This window comes from Cnephaeus nilssonii, assembly GCF_951640355.1.
Source record: "Cnephaeus nilssonii genome assembly, chromosome: 5".
In the NCBI taxonomy this organism is placed as follows: Eukaryota; Metazoa; Chordata; class Mammalia; order Chiroptera; family Vespertilionidae; genus Cnephaeus; species Cnephaeus nilssonii.
This window is the reverse complement of record NC_137076.1, coordinates 102,597,230-102,618,428: the sequence shown is the minus strand read 5'-3', so window position 1 is coordinate 102,618,428 and position 21,199 is coordinate 102,597,230. Positions and strand designations below refer to the sequence as shown.

General features: G+C 51.2%; 1 protein-coding gene across 1 annotated transcript in view; it reads left to right on the top strand.

Moving 5' to 3' along the window:
- Positions 1–2,169: 2,169 nt before the first annotated feature.
- The window catches only part of LCP2 (lymphocyte cytosolic protein 2), a 39,280-nt gene continuing 20,250 nt past the window's right edge, over positions 2,170–21,199 (top strand). Inside the window, exons 1-6 of the mRNA XM_079772622.1 lie at positions 2,170–2,392; positions 6,649–6,711; positions 10,945–10,991; positions 17,641–17,709; positions 18,144–18,175; positions 18,997–19,034. Of these exons, the coding sequence (XP_079628748.1) occupies positions 2,315–2,392; positions 6,649–6,711; positions 10,945–10,991; positions 17,641–17,709; positions 18,144–18,175; positions 18,997–19,034 (327 nt within the window). The 5' untranslated portion in view covers positions 2,170–2,314. The remainder of the gene's footprint in view (positions 2,393–6,648; positions 6,712–10,944; positions 10,992–17,640; positions 17,710–18,143; positions 18,176–18,996; positions 19,035–21,199) is intronic.

The window sequence follows — 21,199 nt, the reverse complement described above, 5'->3', positions numbered from 1 at the left end:
CACCAACAATTCAATAAGAGAATCTGTGCAAAGTCCTCAGCCCTCCCGGCACCTAGGAGGGGCTCCTGGTGATTCTTAGCGCCATCACCGCGGTCACCAGCTTTCCTGATTGCTGTGTCCCTCTTCTGCATGGGCTCCTTGGCTTGTCCATCTTGGCCACATTTATTGGACAAGTCTTCCCCCAAAGCCTAATACTTAGCTATATCTTCTATCTAACATTTGTAAATTTTTATTCTCCTGAGTGGGGGGTGAACATCATTAAAAATAGTGCTTCTACTTCTAAGGATAATCTTGAATGTTCCTTTCCCCAGGTACGGAGTGTTTTATTTGCTCATGGAGTACACCCCAAAACACACACACACACACACACACACACACACACACACACACACACACACACAGAATGCCCTCCCTCTATTCCACCTTCCAAGGCCCTGCGTAAATCGCAGCTCATTCCACGGCATCTTTTTTGATCACTCTACTTCGAAGTGATTCTCTCTCTCTCTCTCTCTCTCTCTCTTCAAATGGATGCTCTCTTCCGGGGATTTGAAAAGCGAGGTGACCTCTCCCACTGTGGCTTTTGCAGAGCACGGCCATGACTGCGAGCTCTCAGGCCCAGGCCTGTCAGGAGCGCATGGCCTGGGCTGCCTCGATGGATGCCCCGGCTCCCTGTGCAGCGAGGATGATGCCAGCTCAGGTGCGTGGGCCACTTCCATTAAGGTGCCAGGCCTGGGAGGAAATGCAGATGTCACCGGAGCTCAGCGTGACCGGGGAGGCTGGTGCACCACAGGGCCGGCGGGGCCCTTAGGATCTGCATGGGATGGGAACGGTGCACGGCCGCAGCTCCCCCTGGAAAAGCTGGGGGAAGGCATCGCCTCGGGGACAGTGTGGTGTCACTTGGGAAGTGCAACGGAGCTGGTTCTCTCCTCCTCATCGGAGCTGATGGCCATCTGTGTGTGTGTGTGTGTGTGTGTGTGTGTGTGTGTGCGCGCGCGCGCGCGCGCGCGTGCACGCTGCATAGAGAGTAGATGAAGCCATAAACTTGTGTTTAGAGGCTGCGATGTAGCATAAATACATTTGCCAACAATGCTCTCAGACTGTGGGAAATGCACAGAGTCTGAAAACATCCACAGAAACAGCAGATTCCCCTCCCTGTCTCGAGGCCACTCCAGGAAATGTGTCTTTTGGATGGAATATACGGAGGAAGGAATAGTGAATAGACTATATGGCAGCATCAATACCAATCTTTTCTTTTAATTTTTTTCCTTTAAGTGAGTCTAGTTAAATGCATCTAACTAATTTCATGTGCTCGTGAAGCAATGCCTCTGTTTTCCTGTTTTACAGACATGGACACCGAGATTCCTAGATCTTACGTCCTCACCCACGTTGCACGGCATGGAAACCATCATATGAGAAATCAAGCCTGGTCTGCCCGGGCAGCCCGTTTCTCAGCGCTGGGTCCTGCCTCGCCCACCCACTCACAGAGAACCCTCTGGCAGTAACTCTCAGGGGGCAGCTGAAGACATCTCAACTTTATCCTTGCAGGGGTGGGGAACCTTTTTTTCTGCTGAGGGCCATTTGGATAGTTATACCAACATTCATGGGCCATTCCAAATGATCAACTTAAAGACTAGCCTGCTATATTTGGTCAAACATTTAAGTCACCTCTAATGCCTTGGCGGGGTCAGACCAAATGACTTCTCCGGCCTTATACGGCCCGCGGGCCGGACGTTCCCCACCCCTGCTAGAGAGACCGAGGGGTGGTTGGAAAACACGAAAAGGCCCTGCTGCTTCCCCTGGCAATTCACTGATGTGGGAGATCGTCTGCATTTTAGGTCAACTGTCAAAACAGATTTTCATCTGCCAAGACCCAGGCAGGCAGGCATGTGGTGTAGACAGATGAACCAGGAGTTTTAACAGAAACGAACTTGGACGCACACTGGGGTCCAAGTCCCCTTCATGCCACTCCCACGGGGCTGGGTGGCCGGCCGTGGGGAATTACCACCCGTGGCTCGCTGGGCCTCTCCAGCGGGGAGCTGGCTTCCTTGTTTACTTATTTAGTGCCCAGCAGAGGAAGTGGTAAAGGAAACTTGCTGAGTCGTTTTCTGAGAAGAGACCATATTTGTTCGCGGAGGAAGCGTTGCTTTCTGGGATCTGGCTACGGCAGAAAAGACGTTGGCTCCGACAAGGCTGCTCCAGAGGGTAACTGGGCTTGGGAAGAGCGAAGGACACCCCCACGCTCTGGACTGGGGTTCTCCATCCATGGGTGCCGCACCCATGCTCAGCTTGTGAGCGTCCTCCCCGGAGAGCAGCCATGGCCTTGAAAAACGTGCCCTTCCGCTCTGAGGTCCTGGCCTGGGACCCCGACAGCCTCGCCGACTATTTCAGGAAGGTGAGCCGTGCTCTTAGGTGGTGGTGGGGCTGGCAGTGCCCTCGGGGGCTGGGGGGGGGGAGGCTGGACAGAGGCTTGAAGGTGGGGTCCAGGCAGAACGCAAAAGGCATGAAAGATAGCAGCGAACTTCCAGCCTCGCGGCCACCTCACCAGTTGAGCAAGTGCCATTAGATATGCCTACACCCCCGAGGGTTCCCGCAATAAGATCTGGGGAGGAGGGAGGTCCTCCAATGAATGTGTACCTACTATGTGCCAGGGCTTGAGTTTGTGCTCTCCAGGCACTGTCGCATTTCACATTCTCCAGGACTGTTTAACCGGGTCTGTCCCCTGGCTCAGCTGCAAAATCAGCTCAGGGAGGTTAAATGGCCCAAAGCCCCAGGGACTACATGTGACCGAGGCAGGATTCCGGTCTGTCGCCTGTCTGGTTTCAAAGTCCACGCTCTGAGATACAGAACTGCTCTAACCCCCAGTGAGATCAAGGCTCCTTATTAGAAAGGGAGAAGTGGTGCCCTGGGCGGGGGGTGGGGAAGGCCGTGATGAGCAATGCCCGAGGTGGCAGTCCTTGTTCATCACCCTGAAGGAGGGCTCCTCCAGCCCTTACGTGAGACAGCATCTCCGTGGAGCTTTATGAGAGTCTTGCCAGGCAGGTGAGAAAACTGACAGGAGCCCAGGGTACAGCTAGGGAAACTGAGGCTCCTGCAGAGGAAGAGGCTCAGCCAGAAGGGTCAGAAGTGAGCTATGGCAGAGCTGAGACCAGAATGTTGTTGTCCTGCTTTAGCATTGGAGATGCTCGAAGATCCCCATGCTTCGTCATCTGCTGGTGGGACCACAGGTCGCATAGCGGCTTGGGCAGATCCCAAGCCATGTGACTCAGTTAGGGACATTCTCTCCCTGTCCAAGGGATACGGTGTCTTGTAAGGGACATTTGACCTTTTAGCACCTGCACCTGAGGAGGCTGGCCTCACATTCAGTTGACACTCCACACCGTCATACAGATGAGATTTTTAAAGCCGAGGCCTTAGAGATCGTCTAAGTCCCACTCTGTTTTTCTTGGGGTAGCACAAGCTCCCGAGGTCACACAGCCAACCCTGGGGTCTGTGTGGCCCCAAGGTGTTTACTGTCACTGTTCTTCCCCGACCTCGGGAAGAACAGTCTGAAAATGTTGAATCAGGTGTGGCACGATGGAGACACAGCCCATGAGCCCTGCTGTTGCTGCTTTTTGGACATCTCCTTTCTGTTCTTTTTCCCTCCAAAAGGTCATCTCACCTTAGGTTTCAGCATTGTGGTTGCAAAGATGGTTGGGAAAACTGACTTCTGAAGGTTATTCTAAATATATATTTTTTAAACATAGACCAAATGAAACAGGGCAACCGGTGAAATTTGCCAAGATTTCTATCAAGCAGCATGTTGGCTCAAAAACGAAAGGAGAGAAGGATTGAGAATTAGGGAGGGAAACCAGGGGACAGGTTGGGAGGCACAGAGAGACTCCATCTCCAAAGGGAGAAGAAGAATGCACAACCCAGTCCAGCCACAGAAGAATCCATGGTCAGTCCCCCTGGCACAGGGAGATGGACCCCAGGCCCGGGGTGATTCAGGGAGAGGTCTCTGCCTGAGCTGGGGAGAGGGAGAGCTTTCTTCTTGGAAATTCCATACCCCAGTCAAGTCCACAGCTCCAGCACAAAAGAACTGAAGGGGGGAATGGGGAGACTGCGGGGCCTCTGTGACCTGGAAGTCCCCCAGAGACACAGATAAAGACCCTTCAGATCCTAAGTACTTCAGTCCCCCAGACAGAAAATACCAAATGGGGATGGATCTTAACCATCAAATCTATTTAAAACCCTGACTGGCAGGCACAATTTCTAATGAAGCAGTGATATCAGGCCCCCCTTAGAGACACCTCCCCAGTCAGCTCTGGAGTCATACATACCTCGGTTTGAATCCTGATTGTGCCACTTGCTAGCTGGGTGACCTTGCCTTCATTACTTGACCTCTCTGTGCCTCAGTTTCCTCATCAGTATAATAGAGATTCTAACAGTAACTAACCTCGTGGGATTGTTGGGAGAATTAAAGGAAGTAACGTATGTGAGGCATTCAACAGAGGGGGCAATTAATGATCGAGCTTCCATTTTTCCTGCTCTAGTTGCTGGCCTCCAGCTGGGTGCCCAGGCCCAGGCAGACTGGCAGGTTCTTGTGTCTTATTGTCTCAGCTACAAAGTAGCTCATCCTCTGTCTGGAATGCAAGCCCCCAAGGAGGACTTAGGCCATGGTTTGTACTTCATTAACCCCTCTAGTTCCTTTTGACTTGGGCCATGCAGTTGAGAAGGCACTGGCTCAGAGCCGTGAGTTCCAGTCCCAGCTGTGTCCCCAGCTCACTGTGTGATGTTAGGCCGCAGACTCAGGCCTCTCTGGGCCTCGGTTGTCCTGTCTGCAGCACCAGGTACCTGCTCTAGCTCAGTGCCAACTAACACTGGGTGCTCATAAAAGCCATCTAAGTATTTGCTAAAAATATAGATTCTAGCCCCCAAGACCAGATATTGTTAGATCAGAATCAAACTCCCAGGCAGGTCCCAGTCGGCAAGGCTGTCTGTCTATCTAGAGGTGAGGTCAGCATTTTGCAAAATCAGAGGTTCATCTGACAACGATGACAGTGAAAATGATGAATTAAAGGCAGCTGACTCTTCTAAGAACCACTTACAGCTCAGAGCACGTAGATAAGAGGGATGCTTAGGGATCCTCGGATGCTGCGTGCTTTCCACGCTGACCTCTAAATCAGCTTTTTCTGAGCTTTCTAACATTCATCCCACCCTTCCAAGCCAAGAGGTTACAAGTGTGCTTACTTCTTAGTCTTGTTGGCCATAAGAAAAGGTCACCATGTTAAACCTGTGCCCAAAGAAGGCTGCCACAAACTGTGACACAGTTGTAAGGAGGACCTAAGATTCTCAAGGACAAACATTTCACCTTACATCTCCATCCCTACACATCAGATTAGAGATATTCCCAATGCAAATTCATATGCTGTTGCAGACATGGTAACACAGACACCTGATAGGATTGTTGATGGATGTGACTCTTTAGGAAAGCAACTGAGACCCTCAAAAAGATCATCTCCTGTTAATCCTATAACTCTATTCTGAGAATCTAACTTAAACAGTTTCTCTTAACACATTGCGCACCAGTAGTTTTATTGCTAGCTTTACCCAGTGGCCAGATAAGTTTCTATTGAACGAGTACAAAAAACATTTTACAAAGTACCATACTTTAAAAAGTTATTAGCTTGTAAGAACATGTAATAAATAACTTCAAAATGCAATGGGTATTTAATTTTAAGGCGTGCCTTTAACATTTATGTAAAACACTGTGTAATATGAAAATACGAGAATGCTTGTGATCTGCCTGCAATGTGTTAAGTAGAAGAAAACGAAAATGGATGCAAAAGAATGGCCGTGATGACCTCTGATATGATCTGGATGGTGTATTAAGTTGCACTTAAATTTGTTCACTTTACTTAAGGCTAAATTATAATGTTATTAACAAATACGGGACCGTTCCTGACATTAAAAGCTTGGTCTGAAGCCTGATTGTCACCTCTGTCACCTACTCCCTGGGAGCTTCCTACAGGTTACTTGATTCTGTGCCTTTGGCTCTCCACTGGAGAAGGCCAGGATAAAATGACTAAGATTGGTTTAAATACTAAACAATGCCTGCCATAGAGCAAGCGTTGGATAATTTTCAGCAGTTGCTCTTATCATTATTGGAGCAGCAGTTTGGTAAACAATATAAATGTTTAGCAACAAGGGATCAATGAAACTAATGTTTAAAATAAATTTGCAATAACATGAGGCAGTGCTTATATTGCCTGAGGGTAATTTTAAGAAAAAGTCAGGCTCACAAGATTGAATATAAATTATAACCTCAGTTACATTTAGAAGTATGCTCGGAGTGAAGGCGTGGAAGGAAACACACGGCCATGTCCACCGAGCTTGTCTTTGGGAGGAGCAGATAGCCTCGAAGGCACTCTCTTTCTTAGGGGTTGGCCCCAGAGCTTTAGACCGAGGCAAGTTCTCCATTTCAGAGAGTCCCACGGGATTAGTGAAAGCAGGGGTGAGGTGGGGACGGGCCCTCTGTTAGACAGGGGAGGGAGCGGGGAGTCTGGCTAGCCACAAGTACCACAAATTGCTGAGCTTCTGGGCCAGGCAAGGGAGGGGAACCAATGGCATGAGCCTGCCACTGACAGCACCTTCCTCTCCTCTTCGCAGCTGAACTACAAGGACTGTGATAAGGCCGTGAAGAAGCATCACATCGATGGGCCACGGTTTTTGGTAAGTGCTGCTGGTCCGACACATGGAGACCGGAGCTGTTCTGTGCTTTAGCCGATGGCTGCAGGGTCAACTGGTCTACCTGTCCTTGAGAGTGCCCAGGATCAATGCCTGTCTACAGGATCCCCATACAACCTTTTGCCTTTTTCAGAGGTTTTGTATGAACCTCTCATCACCTCTCAGGATCCTCCTATGTAGGGTACCTCCCACATCTTTCACTGATACCAAGGTACATTCCAAAGTCAAAGTATAAAGAAGAAACCCAATATAGTTAAAACCACACACACACACACAAACACACCTTGAAAATCTATTCAAATACCACCCATACTTTGAGAAATCCAAGTCCAAGGGAGAAAAGGCCATCTGGGAGAACAGAAGGAGTCTTTTCCCCCATCTCTCATTCTGGGGTGCATGCTCATGGAGTGGGATAAAGAGTGGGATCACCCTCATTATTTCAATTACATCTCTATTTCTTGCTACTAAATTCACAATCTTGTGCCAATTAAACACATGGGATATGGCTCTCTCCACTCCATGATGTTGCATACCACTTTAAGTGGAGACTAAGATGCATCTGTATATTAAGGACTTAGCCTTTGAATGGAAGGGATGCAGATCTAATGGTGGGGACAGAGGCATTGGGTGCTGGTTGGGGGTGTGGTCTGAGCATTTCCCCTGAAATGACACCTTTGCCAATGGGTAAGAGAGACCCTGACTACACAAATGCATCCCCAATCTTCTTGAATCCCTTCAGTGATGGTGAGCTCACTGCTACCCATAGTCATCAGCCCCTTTCTGGGCAGCACTGAAGTCTCATGCTGAGACCAGACCTCTGTCCCTATGGGTCTGAGTTTTGCTTTCGTGTGTCATGTAGGACGTGTTTATTCACTGTCCCAAGTACATCATTTCATTCATTGACCCATCCATTCATCTGACAAGCATTTCCCTGAGTTCTTCTTACACACCAGACTATTCCATGTGCTGGGAATACAGGGATGATTATGATGTGACTTCTGCCTTCCAGAGGCTAGATTTAGCGCAGAAAGGGATCTTGAGGCGGGCTCCCACCACCTTGTTTGCAATTGAGGAATAATGCACAGGGGTGTGATGGGATTTGTGTGAATGCACACACTTAGCAATTGGACTCAAGTGCACATTTTAATGCAGCCTAATACTGCATGAGTTTTTAACAATGCTATTTCTCCATACTGAGCTTTCCCCCAATAGAACTCCTGGAGTTTTGTTGTTATTGTTGTTCTTGCAAATTACTGCTAAACCCAAATGTTCCCTTCTGGCGCCTTTAGCACCGAGAACAGAGACCTTTTGGGGCTGAGTGGGAAAGGGGTGAGACATCCCTGAGGATGGTCCTGATGGCCTAGCTCACCTTGAATAAACAGTTGCCTGCTGAGCGTGCCCTAGCTCCCTCCTCTGTTAACGAGCACGTTGGACTGGGTGATGGTCCTTCCAGCCTGTGGGTCTCCCAACACTCCCCGTGGGAGTGTCAGGCCTGTTAGGACCGAGTTGTTTCCTGGGTCGAGAAGTGGTATCTGAGCCACTTTGTCACCTCTGCTCCAATATCTGGGACCTGCAGACCCGCTGCATATTCTGATCATTCTATAAATAGCGAAGGGGAAAGAGGGTGCTCGGAGCCAGGAGAGCAGGGAGCAGAACCCAGTGGCTGCCTCAGCAGCTGGGGTACTGAAAGGCAGCTTCTGCTTAAATCCGCCCTCCATCCCAGGCGCTCTGGATACAACGTGGGTTCTGATCTGAGCTCTAATCTCTTGTCTATCACTCCTTCCTGCTTTAGAGTATCCAGGACCATTCTCCATTGAAGGCAGAGTGAAAGGCCCATGTGTTTTTCCCTTCCTCTCCCTTCCTCTTTTCCTTCCTCCCTCCCTCCCTCCCTCCCTCCCTCCCTCCCTCCCTCCCTCTCTCCCTCCCTCTCTTCCTTCCTTCTCTCCATCCTTCCTTCTTTCCTTTATTCTTCTGCAGCATAGGAGCTACCATGTTTCTCAGGTCTGTTCTGCTACCATTTTGTTTCCTTGTGAGAAGGGTGAGACCTTGTCTTTCCTCTCAGTTCCTGGCCCTGTTCTGAAGGGCTCCCTCTTCCCTAACAGTTGCTGCTCTGTCTCCAGCCACGCTCACGTCCACCTTCTCCTTCCAGAAGGTTGAAGAAAAGGAAGACGTGTGCTTAGGGAGGTGTGTGGCTGCATGTAACAGGAACATAATCACAGTGGCTCAGACATGTCAGAGTTTATCTTTCTCACGTGGTAAGACGTTTAGAGGTGGGCACTCGTGGCTGGTGAGCTGCCGAAGGAAGTCATTGAGAACCCAGGCCCCATCCCGCTTATGGGAAAAGCCTGTGGCTTCTGTCCTCATGGCAGCAAGAGGGCTACTCCGTCTCCAGGCATCACATCTGCATTCCAGGCAGGAGGAAGGGGGGAGGGGCAAAGAGTAAAAGGTGCAAAAGTGCATGGGGAATGCATCCTCCTTGTTTGCAGGAAAGCAGTAACTTCTAGAAGCTCTACCCAGTAGACCTCAATGATCTCTCTGGCCATCCTGAGTCCTGTGACCTCAGCCATCTGCAAGAGTGTCCAGGGTATTATGTATTTTGAACAGGACATGTTTGTTTTCCTGAACGAAATGCAGTCCTGTTAGTAAGGAAGACAGAATGGGCATGGGACCGAGAAGCATCAATGTCTCTTGGGCCACGTCGTCCCTCCACGTGGGGCCAATCTGCAGCTTTCCTCTCTCTCCTGCCCCTCTTGAGGATACACTCAGCATACAGTCATATTCCCCAAAGCCACAAGTCTAACTCTGAGTCATTGCACAAGTAGCCCAGAGTTTGCCGGAGGCGTTTGAAGGAGGTGGGGGAGGAGATTACATCACCTAGCAAAACTGCCCAGTAAACCCCTCTCATCTCTCCTCCCAGCTCCTGGGCCTGTTCTGAAGGGATCGCTCTTCCCTAACATCTGCTGCTCTGTCTCCAGCCACGCTCACCTCCACCTCCTCCTTCACTCTCTTCCCGGGGTTCCCTCAGCATCCGACCCTGGCTTAGCAAACCGGAAGGGGGTGTCCAGCCGCCCCAGGAGGCCCTCCCCTCTTCATACCACACTCTGGACATGAGGCCTAGTACATCCCTGGGAGGGGTGGGGTTTGGCAGAGGAGACGCCACTGCTCGGTGATATTGAAGAAGATGAAGATGAAGAAGAGAAGTTAAGAAGCTTACTGGAAAGCCTGATTTTTCTCAAGAATCTTGGCAGATGCCTGTCCCAGCCCTGCTGCAGGTCTGAGGAGGGGCCTGCCTGACCCCAGAGCTCCCGCCCAGGCTCTGGCCTCAGTTGGCACGCCAGTGGGGCCCCTTTGGTTCTACAGAAAGTGGGCCCACCCTCTTCTGTTCCCAATATTGCACCCCTGCCTCTCCTCCGCCCTTTCAGCCACCTTCCCTCACCCTCCTCCCCTCCAACATAGGCTCCCGGACCCTCAAAGGGCTCGGACTTGGGAGGAGGGAAGCTGATAGGAAGAACATTGACTACAGATGCTCTGTCACCCACAAGCTGAAATTCCCTTAACCCCCCAAGCCTCAGTTCCTCATCTACAAAATGGGGACACTGGCGGTTCCTACAATACAGGGTGGATGTCAAGGTTAATCAAGGTGCTATAAGGCAGAGGTCCGGTTCATCACAAATATGATTTCTTCCTTCTTTCCTTCTCAGTTCCCTCAGGAAAGCCTCATTGTCGTGTCCCCACATCTAGAGAATTCTCTCAATAAGCCTGGTGAAAGAGGCTTTTTGGGTGCAATGGTGGTATGAGGCCCAGATTCCTTCTCCGAGTTGGCTTCTCAGAGCTGCTCAGTTCGTACAGCGATTGAGGGGCCCTGAAGTCTGGGGTAAGGGCCTCAGATGGGAAGAGGTCATAACATGACAGATTCAGCCCACCAAACAAATTCTGCTTGGTCCACAACTCAGCTTTCATAGTGCTTGTTTAAGTCAATCAAGATTATTTGTCAAGAGAACACAGGAAATGGTGTTCCCTTAAAAAAAAGGTAGATCCAGCAACACCAGGCCCACAGGCCTTTATGCGACATCTAGAAGCTGCCCACTTTGAGTGGGTGGGCGGTGTACTCTTCAGTGTGCTGCAGTCCCCACCACTCCCTATTGTCTCACACCTGACTCTACTCGCCTGGCCCAGAGCCCTGCCTGTGGTTGTAACCTGCCTGTGTCTTCATTTCAGAACCTGACAGAAAATGACATTCAGAAGTTCCCTAAGCTCTGGGTGCCGTAAGTATCCCCCCCCCCCTCCCCGATTCGTTGGGTGGTTTGGGGAACAGAGGTTAGAATGGGGAGTAATTCAGGGGGAGCTGAGTCAGTGACCTCTCATTGTTGGTTTGAAACAGGAAAGGGAGTGAAGGCAAGGGCAGGGGGTGGGGAGGAGGAGTTACACGGCGCGTTGGGAAAAGGAAGCAGCAGGAGCAGCCCAGCTGGCACGCTGTCTGCTGTTGCCAAAGACAAGCCCACCCTGCGCCATGTCTTCATTTCCTCTCTTCCCAACGGGCGGCTTGGGCCTGTGGAAATACTTCCAGTCAAGTGATCCGAGGTTTCACTGTGGCGTCATCACAGACTCCGTGATTGCTTAAGTTTTCTGGACCTTGGTTGTGAGCTCAGTGAAAGGAGAGAATGAGCTCAGCATGAAGAATGGCGAAGGGCATCCTTTTGTCTGTCAGTGCTGACCGCTTGGGAACGTGGCAGGGAGGGGCACGGTGTTGAGAAGAATCCCCTGGGAAGGGCGACGTGATCCATTACTGAAGTCTGACATGGGTGCTGACATGAGAAGCCCAGCGTGCCTAGTGTGCTGTGTGCATTCTGTCCCTCTAGTAAAGGTTCCACAGCCTCCGATGCTTCCAGGAGCCAGGCAGCTGATATAAATGTGTAAAATTACCAGGTTGAAAAATGCAAAGACCTATTGATTTTTTTTTCATATTACCACCTCTGTGTGTGTTTTTTAAATATTGATTTCAGAGAGGAAGGGAGAGGGGGAGAGAGAGAGAAATATCCATGAGGAGAGAGAATTATTGATCAGCTAGCTGTCTCCTATATGCCCCCCACTGGGGATTGAGCCCAAAACCCAGCCATGTGCCCTGACCAGGAATCCAACCATGACCTCCTTGTTCATAGGTCTATGTTCAACCACTCAGCCACGCCAGCCGGGATCATTTTACCACCTATGAATAAGACATGGGTATGGAGACATATTTCTTCTCTATAAGAAAAATAATAGCACAATTATGATGATAAATGAGGTAATCAACACAAAGCCTCATTGGTGGTGAACAGTAGGGAGTGGTGGAGATTGTGGCAAATCAGAATTATATTCTCCACCCACAGAGAGCAGCAGCTACTCAGCTCCGGTCAATGTGGACCCAAGAATGCTCAATCTCTGAATTTACCAAAAGTAGCTAGATAGCTTGGCTTTATTTGATTTATCTTAATTTTTAAATGTTGGCTCAGATATTGTTAAATATTGTGAAAGTCTAAGTAAACATATCTATGAGCTAGATTTTGTCTCGGGGACACAAGTTTGAGACCAGTATTCTTGACATTCTCTGAGGTCCTTTCTCTTGTTCCAAGGGTCTCAGAGCTCATACTAATAAAAGGGAAGTAGGGCAATGGAGTGGGAGGCCGGGAGGTCTCTAGTAAATACGACTGCTAGAGAAGGTCAATTAAAGGAAACAGGACCCCAGGTTTTCCTCATCGGACAGGGTGAAGGAAAAAAGGGATAAGGATTTGCTTTTGGTGCTACCTGTCTCCACGGGCAAGTGTTGTTGAAGAATGCTTATTCTTCCCAAGGGTTTTCTCTAACTACATATAGCAGCTCTATAAATGTAAATGAAATGGAAAATTCAGTTCCTCAGATACTAGCCACATTTTGGTGGCTGATAGCCACATGGAACAGGTGACTACTGTATTGGAGGGTGCAGACAGAATATTTCTATGCTTATGGAAATATAATGCTGTAGAAAAAATACCATGGTTCGGTAGAAAGAAGAGAATTTAACACACAGGGGTCAGAATTGGTGGCTGGTCAGCCAGAGCCAGCCTGCAGGCAAGGTAGGTTTGATCTACATGGGGTTTTAAAATCAAAGTATGTTTCATAAAATCTGGCTTCTTTAGAAACAGACAGAAGCTTCGGTAACCCCGGGCTCATGTTATAATGTGGGAGCAGTCATCTGGATCTGAGTGTCTACTGCCCTGTTTAGATAGGGGGTGTGCTCCCCAGTTCACTGCAGTCCCCACCACCCCCTAAGGTGCTCTAGTCATTTCTAGCGTATGAATGGAAACTTTCGCTTTCTGACCAATAAGAAGTGATGAGACCAGATTTACACTCCCACCTGAATAACCAAATAACTAGACAAAATATATGAAACAGCAGTTTTTAAGACATGGGACATCAGACAATGAGAGATGGAAAGCGAATGTGGTGGTAATGGTTGCTCCCTGCTTTGAGGGAGTCTCCAGGCCATGGCAGGGGACACGGGTGGAGTCTGCTGAACTCCTTGAGTTGAGGGGACAGGGCTGAGGGTGCAGAAGGTGAGAGTTCACTGAATGCGGATCAGAGAAGAGAGAGCTGCCCTGAGGAAGTGCCCTGGAGGACTGCAGGGGTCCCTCTGCAGCGGAGCTCCCACTGGAGTGGGCACCCACGGAGAGGTCCTGAAAAGAACCACCCACCATTAGAGGGAATAGCATCCAGCCACGGGGCTGGACATGGTGTCTGTGTCTACGGGCCAGACTGGAGAAACCTCCGATTCACAGTCACTGGGGAGAGTGAATCTTTAACAATAGAAGGCCTTGCCTCAATCATAGGGGATGATTAGTCCTAGTCTAAAAAATGTCTGTTCCTACCTAGTGAGTCTTAACAGCAAGACTGGAAAAGCAAAACAAAACAACACACACACACAAAGCTCGGAAATACTTATCAGAATATAAAAACATCCACCACCCAACAAAGTACAGTTCACAATGTCAGGCATCAAATCAGAGATGAATGGGTACACAAATCAGCAGAAAAGTCTGACCTATAATGAGGAGAAAAACGATGCATTTGAGACTGACCCATAATTGACACGGATAGTAGACGTAGCAGACAAGGGCAATATAACTGTGGTCCATATGTTCAGAAAGTTAAGTTGAGGCTTGAGAAATACAAAAGGACCCAAAGAGAACCTTCTAGAGATAAAAATGATAATGTCTGGGATGAGACATGCATTGCTTGGGATTAACAGCAGATTAGACACGGCAGAAGAAATATTAGTAAACATGAAGAATCAGCAATAGAAACTACCCGAAATGAAACACATTGCTTTATTAAAATAAAACAATAAAGAGTACCAAGGAACTGTAGAAAACTTCCAGTAGCCTCATAGATGTGGAATTAAAGTCCAAAGGAGAGGAAAGTGTAGAAAGAACCTACCTCAAAGGGCCAGTAGGAACGTTAGAGGAAATAATGGGGAGATAATAAAATGCATGGAAGAAGGGTCGGCTGTTCTTATTATTCTGTGCAAAATCCCCATGAGCACAATATCAAAGTTTCACTAATTATCCTATCCTGGTAAGAGGGTGTGTGTGTGTGTGTGTGTGTGTGAAGGAATAGAAAGGCATGGACTTTGGAGCCAGGGAGAACCAGGTTCGAAAGCCGGCTCTGCCTCCTCCGAGCTGGGGCAGTCACTTCAACACTCTGGCCTCGGCTTCCTCATCTACAGAGGGGGAAAGAGCCAACCCTTGGGAGCAGTGGATTTTCAGGGAGGCAGCCCGCATAAGGGGCCTGGTGCCGTTCTTGACACATATGGATAGTCACGACTTACTCATTCCCATCCCTGGCCCGTAGGTCCATTTGCCCTGATCATTACCCGAAAGGTCTGTGAAGGAGAATTTGTTTATGTGCAACAGACCAAAACCCGATTGCGCTCCTCTGAATCTACTTCCTTCCCCCTGATTAAAAAGTCAGTATTAAGCAGGGTTTTTGTCAGAACACACATGCTGGTGAGAAGGGCTTTCTCTGTCTGCAGATGTCGTCGGTCTCTCAGAACACAGTGTCTCCCAGAGACACCCCAAATTCTGTAATGGGGGACAGGTTTCAAATAGGAAAATGGAGCCTCCTTACAGAGGGCCTAGTCCAAAACCAACACGCAGCTGAGCAGGAGCTGGGTAAGCCGGTAGAGTGCATGATAAAGTCTGCTGATGCCTGTTGGGAGGTTATTTAAAAACCCATATTGTAAGTTTTATATTTAAATCCACAGGGAGGGCCAACGCCTTGCCTGAGGTCACAGGGTGGGCTCTGCCCATGGGCAGGACGCCGCAGTCAGACTCTGGGTCTAACGTGATGAGGAGATGCCAGACTGGCCCCTACCACGCAGCGAGCAGGGGTGCAACTGGGCTGGAACAGGTCACGGCAGGGTGTCACCTGTTGCAATGGCCTAGCTTCCTACTGGAAGGTTCAGCCCCTCTTCCTCAGCCAGTGAACCCCTAAAAATGAGACAAAGAAGAGAACTATGTCTACCAGCTGCCCAGCCCCCTCCGCCTTGCTCCCTGGCTCTGAGTGAGGCGTGAGGTTTGTGGGAAGGAGGGGGAATGAGTCACCTCCGGCCACTCACTGTCACTTGGTCCTCTGGGGGTGTGGGAGTGGAGGACAACTTACAAAGTTTGCACATAGAGGAAGCCACTGCCTTCCTGCCCTGTCCCCCCACTCCCCAGCGTGGTCCCAGCTGGCTAGGAAGGTGTCCTCTGAGGCCTACCAAAGGAGGAGGACCCCAAGAGCCCAGGTTTTGCTGCAAACCAGAAGGGCAGGCCCTGCTCCGCTCTCTCAGCTCTTTGCTTCTCTTCTGCTGGGGCCTGTGGTTTGGCATTTCCTTCCTTAGCCTCCAGCCTGGCTGCTGAAGATACTGGTGAGAAGCGACACCTCCACCTCGCAGAGTAGGAGGTCCTTCTAGGATCAAAGCAGCCCCGTGAGTCAGAGCCCAGCCAGGCTCTGCAGGACCAGGTGGGGGCGGTGAGGCGGGCCGCCCCACCTTCCTCAGGTCACTGCTGAAATGTCATCTCAGCAGGAGGCCTGCTCCTTCTCAACTGCACTGCACCCGCCCCTGCACCCTGTCCCCGCCCCTCCCCCCACCACCATGGCATGTTTGTATACACAGGTCTCACCTAGCTTTCACTTCCTTAAATGTTCACTGTGCATTGTCTTCTCTCTGAATTAGCATGGAACCTCCTTGATGGCAGGGAGCTTTGTTTTGTGCACTGAGGTGCCTTGAGCCCGTTCCTGGCACATTGTTGAATGAAGGGAGACCTCCAACCTGGCCACAGGCTGGACACCATCGGGCCTCCCTGCCGGGATTCCCTCTTTGGAATCCTTCCATCCCCCAAGTCAGAGGGAGGAGAGGGGCCCTTAGCCTCTCAAAGCAATCACTTAAAGGAAACAAAGGAACCATGTCCAGGTGACACATGTCCCAGGTGATAGCCAGAAGGCCAGTGGGAAGCCCCAGGTATTTTAGAGTTCTTCCCCTCCGGGCAGTCAGTGAAGTGTGAAATCCCAACAGGACATTGCTGCCAGGATTAAGCACTGCCCACCCCTTCTGTTCTCAGAAGTCCCCATTGCCTTGATCATGATTAGTTTAGCTGTCAATCTAATGTGGGAGGAGGGTTTGAGCAGCAGCCCTGGGAGCCTGGAGAAGCGTGGGTCTGGGGTCTGGAGGGTGCTGGTCAGGAGGGAAGCAGGAAGTGGAGGGTGCTGAGCAGGAAGTGGAGGGTGCTGAGCACTGCCTTTCTAAATAGTTATTTTGTTCTGGGCCAGGCTTGTTACCTGGAGACAGTCACTTCGCAGAAGGCACGTAGCTCCTGGGTCATTCTCAGATGGGCACGGCTCAGAGTGCTCACCTCTGACGGGCATGAATACAGGAAGTGGTGTGTGGGGTGTGCTGGCCTGGAAACTGGGGAGCCCGGCTTCTGTGTAGTGGGGAGAGGGGTGGCCTTCGTCACTAACCCACAGGTGGCCTGTCCCTGCCTTTGTCTGGGCCGTCTGTAAAATGGCATGAGACCAGATCATCTCCCAGGCTCCTCCCAGCTGCCCCGAGTCCCTAGGAAACTCCGAGCCTGTTCACTCCCGTGGTCTCAGCAGTGGGTCTGAAGGGAGGCTGGAGTCCCGTGTCCTGGGGGTTTGCTCGAGCCCAGGGAATGGACGCCTATGGCCAGGGCCTGCTTGTGTGTGGTCCCGCCGGAGAAGGCCCCCCTGTCTTGGCGTTTGGTGATTTTCTGGTTCACGAGTATCTCCAAGGGTCCTGGCCACGGTTAGCTTCAGGGCATGGGTGATGGAAGGAGTCTTCCACTCCCACTCCGCAGGCTGTTCCTTGACCGGGAATACTTCTCCGAGATTAGAACCCACGTCACCGAGGGGGAGGCAGGCAGAGGAGAATGAAGGAGATCCGGGCTAATGAACAGCCCCTGTCAAGCGCTATACAATCTTCTCCGAGATGATTCAGGCTTCCTAGAAGCCAGACATCTCCGCAAGGCACCAGGAGTCAGAGCACCTCAGCCAGGAAGGCTCACGCGATAGCACCCACTACACGGCCATCATCTCCATGTCATAAGGCTGAGGACGCCGGAGAAGGGGGCCAGGTGTGAGCTGACCCGTCTTCGCGGAGGGCTCGGGGCTAGACTGAGGAGGCTGAGCCAGACACAGAGGGCTTCCTGGGCAGGAGAAGGGCTGGCAGGGCATGCAGGCGACCAGCTCTGGGGGGAAGTGAGGAGAGGAGCCTCCTAGGGGACTGGCTGGAGGCAGAGGAGGAGGCTGGGGGAGGCCGGTCCAGGCGTGAGGTCGGACGGGTTGAGTGGGAAGGCTGGGGGCAGATGGTTTTGTCACCTTATCCGTCCCTTTATCTTGTAGGATTCTCAGTAAGTTAAGTCAAGAAATCAACAAGAATGAGGAGAGGAGGAGCATCTTTGCACCACGCAAGTGAGTGGGCCCAGTGTGCTGGAGGGAGGGCGAGGATTTTCGTACTCAAGTTGGGCCTTAAATGGGAGGCGCAGAACTGGTTCGGCCCAGTGTTTGATCAGTGTCCCTTCAGTCCGGGGTCTTGAAGCTGGTTCCTGGGAGGGGTGGGGGTGTTCCCGCTCCCTACCCTGCACCCCGGGTCTGGATGTCAGCAGACAGTCAGACAGTCCGAGACAGGCAGACAGTCACGAGCTGCCCGTGGCCACACCCGTGTGGCTTTGGTGGTTTCTAGAATTTGGGGCAGTCCGGCTCTGGTTGCCAAGCGACAAGGACATCAGTCCTGGGTGGTGAGACATACTCTCCACTGGGGGATCCTCCTGCAGAGCCGGATGGAGGAAAGGGGGAGCCTCCTGAAGTCAGTAAGGCCATTAACGCAACGCTGTTTGCCTTTGCAGACCCCAAGTCCATCGGTTTCCTGAGGAAATAGGTAAAGGTCTCGGGGTGAGAGGGATGGCTTTAGGGGGCGGGGGAAGAGGGGACAGGTGCTTCAGTCCATCTGCTGGTTCCTAGGGCTCCTGGGTGGCATGCCGGTGACCTTGTTCATTTGCCTGTCAGCCAGTTCTTTTCTTTTTTTTAAATATATTTTATTGATTTTTTACAGAGAGGAAAGGAGAGGGACAGAGAGCTAGAAACATCGATGAGAGAGAAACATCGACCAGCTGCCTCTTGTACACCCCCTACTGGGGATGTGCCCGCAACCAATGTACATGCCCTTGACCGGAATCGAACCTGGGACCTTTCAGTCCCCAGACCGACGCTCTATCCACTGAGCCAAACCGGTTTCGGCCTGTTAGCCAGTTCTGACCCAGAAAAGGGTTTGGGTCCCGACTGAGGGCAGGAGAGATGTCACTATACAAGGCGCTTGGCTTACGGCCCTGCTCAGCGGGGACACTCTGCAGAGACACAGGGAGGAACGCGGGGCCGGGGCGGGGGTGCGGGGGAACACAGGCTTTGGCTGGGCACCTGCGTGGAGCCAGCCCCCTGCCTCTGAGCCTCTAACGCAGTCTCCCAGTGGTTACATCGGCGGCTTGAAAGCGCTCTCGGGGGCTGACACACGGGAGGTGGAGAGCCCGCTGCCCTCTGGGAGAGTGAGCCCCTCAGGCAGACGGGCTAGCACTCAGGGGGGTGTCAGGTGGGATGGAGGCCGGGGACGGGGCACTGATGGGGGAGGCACTCGAAGGGAGAGCTGCTTTCACTTTCTTTCTCGCGCCTTCTTTGGTACTAACGTAGCGTTGTCTCCTTCCACAGAAAGCCACGAGGAGGAGAACGGGGGCTGGTCGTCCTTTGTGAGTATGGCTGGCTGCTCTCCCGACAGCTGCCAGAGCGTCTTTGTAGTGAGGAGCAGGCCTCTCACAGAGGCCAGTGTGCCCGCCACGGTCAGGGAACGTGGGAAGGCCGGAGAGGAACTCTTCTTGGCGTTGCCATCCACGTGGCAGCACACCAGCTTCTCTTACAAACCCAGACGCTGGGCCGAACTTGGCCCGTGCAGTGCAGCCCACACTGTTACCCACCATTACCACCCACGGCAGGGCCTCCCCACCCACCCCCTACCCCCTGCTTTAGAGCAGCTTGGATGGAGCTTTTCTCGTGCACATAAGTCCCCCCTGGTGAAGCAATAGGAAGGGGATTTCAGAATCAACCTTTAGCCCTGAGAAGACCTCAGGGAAGGTTCCAGCCAGTTGGTTTTATAGCTGAGGAATCACAGTGATCCCTTTGAGGTTCTAATGAGCTCTGCACACCCTCACCCCTAATATCCAATATACACTGAGTGGCCAGATTATTATGATCTCTGAACGCATAATAATCTGGCCACTCAGTATATATATATGTATATATTAGAGGCCTGGTGCATGAATTTGTGCATGGGTGGGGTCCGGCCAGCCTGGCCAGGGGGAGGGGACATGGGCAGTTGGCCGGCCTACCTGCTGGTCGAACTCCTGGTCGAGGGGACAATTTGCATATTAGCCTTTTATTATATAGGATATACACTGAGTGGCCAGATTATTATACGTTCAGGGATCATAATAATCTGGCCACTCAGTGTATATTCCCTGCACACGAGGCTAGGCCCGGGGGAAGGCTCCATGGGGATCGCAGCCCATCTGTGGATTGTACGGATGAAGCTGCTGAGCCCAGTGGGCGCCTGACTTCTTAGAGCCACTCAGCTAGTTAGAGGCCCGCCTAGGACCAGGTGGCTGCCCCTGGGCCACGGGTCTTCCCGTAGGTGCTGCCTCCAGTGCAGTGGCTCCCAACCGTTTAGGTCGTGCCCCACCTAAGCATCTCTAAAACCCTGATGCCTCACCTGTGAGATAGAATTATTATTCAAAAAGTGAGCTCCTGCTCACAGGGAGGAAGCCTAAAAGGCCATTCACTTGGTCTAAAGAACGTGGCCTCCATGAAAGATAAAAATAAAAGAATGAAAGGACAGTTGAAGTCCTGAGGAAGAAGTCACTAAGAAATTGTTAAAAAAAAAAAATAATAATATGAAGTGATATGAGAAAATAGCAAATACTTTCAAAACATGTAATAGAGAACTGAAATGCATAAATATGTCACAATATATATTTATATACTGTATATGAGGCCCTAGAACCATAAGAAATATGAAAACTCATTGTTAATGACTCATTCTCAAATTGCCCCCCTTAAAAATCAAATTGCCCCCTCTGTGGGGTGTGTGCCCCACGTTGGGAACCACTGATCTAGTGCCTTTAGGAACAGGCCCTACACATTCCTTGTCCCATTTACTGGGTCTCAGGCAAAAGGGAGCACTGAATTTGAAAAAGATGCCCGCTAAGTCTGTGCTTTGTGCCTGAACACGAAGGAATAGGACGGATTTATCTTGTATGAAGGGAAGACAGACCAGAGCGTCCCCAAAGGTTTACCCACTGGCACAGAAGCGACATCCTTGCGGGCGCTGGCATGCAGTGCCTTCTGTGCAGGGCTCAGCCCGAGACGGGCCTCCCCACTCCCGTCTATAAACAGAGGGTTTCCATTCGCTGCCCACTACACCACTCGGGGCTTCCACATCATGCCAGGCACCGCACGGGCACTAGGGGGCGGGGTGGGGATAAAGAACCCGAATGTGTGAGCATTTCGCAGAGCAGGGCAGGCACAGGGTAACACGCACGGGGCAGAGTATGATCAGGAACAAACACACACACATAAAACACTGGGAGACATAATCGTCCTCGAGGCGGAGAGGAAGAGTCTACTGTTGCAAAGGCCTATGGGGGAGGCCTGGTGGGAAGTCAGGAGCAATGGGCCTGGGAGGGCAGGCTGAGAGAACCGAGAGTCGCCCCATGAGGCCAGGGCACAGTCAGCCTGGGCTGGAGAGGGCTGGTACCATCGTTCTGAAGTCCTGATTATCACAGGTTCTTCCCCCCTCTCCCCCCCCCCCCCCCCCCCCGCCACTTGGCTCTTAAGATAAAGAAACACTAAGGACAGGACA